The sequence below is a fragment of the Cibotium barometz genome, chromosome 39 (genome assembly GCF_041138505.1).
Source record: "Cibotium barometz isolate CiBa-2024 chromosome 39, ASM4113850v1, whole genome shotgun sequence".
Taxonomy (NCBI): domain Eukaryota; kingdom Viridiplantae; phylum Streptophyta; class Polypodiopsida; order Cyatheales; family Cibotiaceae; genus Cibotium; species Cibotium barometz.
In genome coordinates, this window is record NC_141084.1 from 32,965,786 (window position 1) to 32,972,582 (window position 6,797).

Genomic DNA, 6,797 nt, shown 5'->3' on the forward strand with positions numbered 1-6,797 from the left:
ACACTAAAGGACGTTTGTTTCACACTGGTGCGGTGGCCCTCTTTACTCTATAATTCATAAAGGAGCCGCGGCCCACATCCTATACGTATGATGAGTCAATGAATCAATCAGCGACATGGCCCATAGCCCAGGGGCTGGTGAGGCTGGCTGGGGTCCACTGTAAAGAAAGTCAACGCAAATGCAAGGAACACGTGGCGTGCTGTCATTGATGAAGGAAGCGGTAAGGAATCAAAAGTATCTGGAATTGAGCTCCTTTTCATGCGCATTTAAAGCAAATTGTAAAACTAAATAATTTATACTTGGATGAAGTATGAGCTTTCCCATTCGGGGAATCGTCCCTCAACACAGAGGTGCGTGCATGGGGGCTCTACCCCACAACTGCAACAATGGCATCGCTGGGTCCTTCCCACCATCACGATTCACCACCATCTTCGAACGCTCAAACATGGCCTCCAAGTTCCCGCCCGCCCTTGCTGCGCCTGCCCACCCGCTGCGCTCTCCCCTTGTCGCCAAAGACCCACCCCCCTTCCCCTACTCTCTCTCTCTCTCTCTCTCTCTTCGCTTTCCATCGCCATAGCTAAGTAAACCCTGTGCGCACACACACATACAGAGTTTCCATGGCCTCCTCTCAAGCTAGCAGGTGGATCTCGTTCCTCGAACGCGACCTCCTCGATGATGACCCTCCACAGACGGACGCCACTCTCTTCTGGAACGCCAGGTTCTGCAAACTCTAACCCTAACCTTTCATTTCAACTCTAGAGCCAATTCTAACTCTAACCCTAACCGGAGTTCCACCTTCTAACGCTACTTCCGGAGGAAATAGGGTTTCTCCTGCGGGGAAGGGATGGGATACATCATTGCGTTAACCTAACTTCTGAGAGCTCAACATTTGCGTTGTGCTGCACACATATCAGAAACCCCCCATTATCAGATTGTTTGCAGTTGCAACATCATGTGTATGCGTGTGCGTGCGTTCTGTGTGCTGGGCGGTTTGTGTGTGTGTGTGTGTGTGTGTGAGAGAGAGAGAGAGAGAGAGAGAGAGAGAGAGAGAGAGCTTTTGACTTGTTCTTTGTGGAGTGTGGGTTCTATGCAAAGCTTATTCCAACTGATTTGTCTGCCTTTTTCTACCCTCAGTGCAGAGAATGAGAATCTTAAAGCGGTTTCCTTCAGTCAAGACAACCCGAAGAAAAGGTTTGACAACATGGCCAACCCTTGGCAGTTTTCTCTAGTAGAGTAGCTAAGTAACTCTATTTTGTTGTACAATCATGTACACAGTTGGCGTGCTGTGTGGACATAGCTTGCAATGCTATGTGTCTATCTGTTTTAAGTCCTACATCAACCGCTCAAGCAGTACTCTCAACAAAGACAGGGTTACGCGACACATCTTAGGCACATCTTTGATTAACTTAGCCGAACCTCAGGAGCCGCCAGTGATGAAGCCATCTTCCTGAGATGCAGCCCTTCTCCATCATCTTGCCACATACTCTATACTTCCCTTTGATCTTTGTAGCTAACTCAGCTTCCTCCTCATGCCTAACTGCTACCATGGATATTTGAGTATCCTCCTATTCCATGAAGCTAGAGTGATGCAGATGTCGCCCTTCTGGTTAAGCGACACATCTTAGGCACGTCAATTATGCAAGCTTTGATTAACTTGGGTGAACCTCAGGAGCCGCCTGTGATGAAGTCATCATCTTGAGATGCAGCCCTATTCCATCATCCTGCCACATACTCTATACTGCCCATTTGATCTTAATAGCTAACTCAACTTGCTCCTTATGCCTTTAACTGCTACCATGGATAGTTGAGTATCCTCCTATCGCTCTTAGAATTCAATGAAGCTAGAGTGATGCAGATGTTGCCCTTCTGTTTGCAATACGTAGTTTTGTAACGCTTAAAGTGTGGGGTGCATATGAATGAATGGGAGCAGGACCACTGCAGACACCTGTATGGCTCTATCAAGGTTGTGGCTTCGTCCTTGGTTTAGCAGCCCTAGCACTTGCTTGCAGAATGGCTGCAGGGCTTTGTAAAGACTCTATCATGGTTGGACTTACCTCATAGATTTAAGGTAACAGGTATCATCATTCAGCTCTTTTTTGAGCTGTCTGAGAAGCTGCAACTCTTCTCCATGATGGGTTCAAGGCACCCGGAAGGCCTGCCATCCCTCTCAATCTTTTTCTATTCAAGAAGTAGGGAGGCCATGTGAAAAACTAGATGATAAACCTGCAGCTCCAGCGCTATCTATTGTTTGAATTTTCTACATTTTGGACGGTTGGTGTTTCTTGGTCACTTTTTACTTTATTTGAGGGGGGGAAAGGAGGCTTAGGGCTTGTAGTTTTTGTGGGTTTTGTACGCAGGAGCAGGGATGAATGCCCCAGTGGAGGTGCAAAAGCTTGTCGGGAGAAAATGCGCAGAGACAGACTTAATGACAGGTGTGTGGCATCTAATCTTGAATTTAGTACTTAACTGATCAATTAATCAACTGAGTGTGTTATCCTTGGGCCTTCGCCCACAGGTGGTGTTGAGATGATCTACGTTTTGGGTCCATGGGGTCTATTCCATTAAGCAAGGTTCTTGGGGTCTGCGTTGTTGCACTGCCCCCTCTCAGTTAACAATTCCCACAAAGCTTCGTCCCTATGTAGACTGTGCCCTGTATTGTTTGTTGTCACATTGTCATGTCCCAAGGCAAAGGACACACACACCTGTTTGACGAAGGATTGTACACCAAGATTTAAGCTTGAGGTAGCCTATGAGACAACCCAAACAATTTGTGGAGAGAGAGAGAGAGAGAGAGAGAGAGAGAGAGAGAGAGAGAGAGAGAGAGAGAGATTTTGCAATGCTCCAAAGCCTCATTGTGTCCTTGGGAGGTTGGATGGTATCAATTACGAGACTCAACTGGCTGCAGTTGGCATCTAAAGAGTTTCTTGAATTCGTATGGGTCTTAAATGCAAGTGCAGAGGTCATGCACGTGCAAGATTTGCGAGTATAGTTTAGGTTAAATGTCTGGACCGCATTGAAGCCAGCTATGGTTTGCAAAAATAAGAAGGGAACTTTACGTTAGATGTGCTATCTTCACAAGGAATGCAGGAAGCATGTATTTTACTTTAAATGCCTTGGATTTATTCATAATATCATCTGATCTTTAGATTCATGGAGTTGAGTGCGGTCCTTGAGCCTGACAAGCCCCCCAAAACAGACAAAGCTTCGATTCTTCGTGATGCAGCTAGGATCTTGGGCCAGCTTCGTACAGAAGCCCAGCATTTGAAAGATGCAAACCATCAACTTCAAGAAACCATCAAGGAATTAAAGGTTTTGATTACGACCCTTACCATGCCATCAGCTAAGGTTGAAGTTTTTAATTTAATTTGACAAATGCAACAATCCTTCAAACAACATTGATTTCTTGTTCGCTCATGAAAATTCAATTATTCAAAAACTAGTGTCTGTGCCACGCCATAAGGTATCATTAGGATTATTTTGAAGGACTTTATACACTTCTAAACTCAGGTGGAGAAGAATGAGCTCCGGGATGAAAAGCTTAGTTTAAAGTGTGAAAAAGAGAGATTAGAGAAACGGTTGAAGAGCGTCAACATTCTTCCCGGCGGCTACGTGGCGCACCCGGCAGCAGTACACGCGGCCGTTGCTGCATATTCTTCACAAAGCCAGTCTCGTTTTACTAAGTCTACTTCATTCCCTGAAATGTCCTTCCCAACGACAATGTCACAATGGATGCCTCCAGCTACAGTAGACATTTCAAATGACCATGTGCTCAGGCCACCAGTTGCTTAAGCACTGTAAAATATACTTCTATATCTGTGTTAGGGCTAAGATATCATACATGAGGTAATCACCATTTCAGCAAGAATGGTGGAGGACGAGATATGTTAGTTGTACTTAGTGTTTTGGCTCTTGCATTTATCTTAGAGCTTGTTCATATTGTTATTGCCATAAAGAACGACTCTGGGCGCATTCACCATGCCTGATGAGATCGTTACCTTAGAGACAAGAGGAGGATTGCTCTTAGGCCTGCGTTGCATTTTTGGATGGTATCATGAGGATTAAGAAATATCAGATGGATACGTTAAAAAAAAACAAATGAAAGTATTAAGTGAAGATAGATTATTTTATGCATGGTGAAGTGTTTTCGAATGTGTGTGTGTGTGTGTGTGAGAGAGAGAGAGAGAGAGAAAGAGAGAGAGAGAGAGCATTGGCTACAATTTGCTTAAGGTGATGGTAAATGATAACATTACCTTTTATGGTGGGTAAATTTGTGCTCTTGCGTCGGATGTTTTGTTTCTCTGTTAGGCTCTGTGTTTGGATAGATGTGAGCCTGCAAAGACGCCATTTGAGGTAATATCGTTGTCAACAAGATGCTCTAACGGACGGAAAATCCATTTTATATCTACGCAGGTAGGTAGGTATATACATAAATACATACACATGTACACTCTGCAGTTAGAAAAGCTACGGGTTCATGCAGCCACACCTTATGATAGCCACACGTTAGGGAGGCAGTCACCAGACAAAGAACCAACCTACACTGAAGGTTTCGATTTCACTTGATTTTGATGGCTCAATTTTCTCACCTCAAAATACGAGAGGTCTTCAAAGAAGAGGCTGCCCTAGTAAAGCAACTCTGCTGCAAGATGAATCACAACAACGCATGAAATAAATTGATAAGTTCCTTGCACTAGGCTGCTTCATGGAAGATTCCAAGTGGATGTCTCATCATTGTCATAGTTCTTAGGAATAATGGGAAGGTCTTGCTAAGGTCCTCATTGTCACAGTTCTTAAGAAAAATGGGAAGCTAGATCACATGAATGCAAAGTCAAAGAAAAATCCATTTCTTTTTCCATTACCAACGCAGTATATGCAGTAATGGGCCATGAAATGTCTTCTTTCATGAACGTGTTTAACACCATGTAACCAAATATTGGTGGTTCCCAAGGAGTAAGAGAAAATTGTTTTTGTTTTTCAAAATAGAATATGTCAAACACCCCAACTAAGAGTCCACTTACATGTGTGTCCGTTTAAGATCTACACACATAATAGACACATTTTGCTCGAGTAGCATGCCCAAGCTACTACAAACATGCACATCTGATTATCTCATAAACACGGAAACATATAGAAACTTGGTATCCAACCAAAGGATCCAAACCACAGATACACTATGATAAGCCACCCCCAAGCTAGAGGTCAAGGCCACCTTGGCAAGCTCGAACCCTCGAGATATACTAGAGGTCAAGGCCACCTTGGCAAGCACACACCCCTAGCCCTCAACTAGCGCGACTAGCCACTAGGCAACACAAGCTAGGTTTCCTCGGAGAACCCACTCCCAAGGCAGAGTCAACATGTAAAAACACTCCACCAATGAGCCACAAATCCAACTATATAGCCTTATGATCGGTGCATATTGCAATAAGAACCATGTTCGGACAACCTTTAATACTAGCCACATTATGTCAATCTCGGGACATTCTCCCCCTACTAATGAGAAGAAGACTGGGAGAGAAGATCAGAATATTGAACTAGAGTGAAGCAACATTCTCCCAAGCATCGTCTTCATTGATCCCTCATCTAATCAACTACTTAGTAATAAGGGTGTGATCCCTACAATCCACAATCGCTATTAGCTCATGAGGAATTCAAACGACTAGATTCTCAGTCTTGCAAGCTCCTGGTCAGAAACCAAGTTATCTCATGCACCCAGTCCCTTCACATGAAAGACATGATGCCCATTTTCTCCATCTGAGAGACAACCTATAAGCAACCTCATTAATCTTCAAGACCAAATAATATCCAACAAATTTTTATAGACTTTCAAGTCCGTACTAGGTGAGAACCTTTTGGAATTATCAAGTAAACCAATTGACCTTCTTTCGGGACTCTAGCTGATCACTTTAGGTTAGTATAAAATTGCAATCTACCTTGGTACATTTTATGCTCTCTTGCAAATTGCAACATCTCTTGTTGTTGTTTCAAGAAGTCAACTCACGCTTTCTCTAAGTTAATCATCATGGGTAAAGACAATATTAGATAATTTGGAGAAAATATCACACTTTGCGAATCAACTTTTCAATATCGTTTGTCTATAGTTTTGGCCATATCTTGAGCATACGTACTCCAAGTTTGTCCGAGATTATAGATTTAGATTCTACTCTTAAATACCTTTCCAACAAAATGTCACATGAGGGGGTTTTGAAAAATCTTGGATAGGTTCACCTTGATCCCATTTTTCAAATGGGAATGGGAAATTTTCCCAAATTATCTAATATGGTAATGGTATCTTGGTTAAAAGCTATACATCAGTGTAAAAGGACTCATCTTAGTAGCAGAATCCTTAGAACCATTGTACTAGCAGAAGATAGTTTTCCCAATTAGACCCCAATAAGATTGCATCACTGAGATATATGCATGCAACATGTCCACCATCATTTGATTCACATGTTCTTTGTGTTGAGAGTTAAGGTGACATGTGAACTAGAGAGAAGAGTTGAAAATTATCCCACATTGATGTATAAGCCTAAGAGGGTACCTCCTCATGTAAATGGAGGACATTTCAAGCAATAAATATATCACTTGAACTTATCTCAAGTTTCTCTATGTGTCCAAGTTAATCTATCTTGGAGTAAACTTGAGTGCAATTTAATTAGTACACACTCATCATTATGAGTTCATTTAGGTTTCACCCACCTTAGATTAAACATGCTAGTTGTGTTATCATCACTAGTGTAAGATTAGGCTTTAGATGTCTTATTATTAGGAGAGCTTGATCCGTGATTGTTTACATGGTA

General features: G+C 42.7%; 1 protein-coding gene across 3 annotated transcripts; it reads left to right on the forward strand.

The window, feature by feature from the left end:
• Positions 1-431: 431 nt before the first annotated feature.
• LOC147616000 (transcription factor ILR3-like) lies at positions 432-4,142 on the forward strand. 3 transcript variants are annotated; one of them, XM_086778627.1, is made up of 5 exons: positions 432-718; positions 1,135-1,191; positions 2,358-2,432; positions 3,224-3,309; positions 3,508-4,142. In XM_086778627.1, exons 1-5 carry the CDS (start codon positions 673-675, stop codon positions 3,787-3,789), a joined length of 546 nt encoding a protein of 181 aa, XP_086634753.1. In that variant the 5' UTR covers positions 432-672; the 3' UTR covers positions 3,790-4,142. The 3 variants fall into 3 exon arrangements, with proteins under 3 accessions (XP_086634753.1, XP_086634752.1, XP_086634750.1); XM_086778626.1 differs by having other exon boundaries at positions 2,364-2,432; positions 3,147-3,309; XM_086778624.1 differs by having other exon boundaries at positions 436-718; positions 3,147-3,309; positions 3,508-4,140.
• Positions 4,143-6,797: the final 2,655 nt, after the last annotated feature.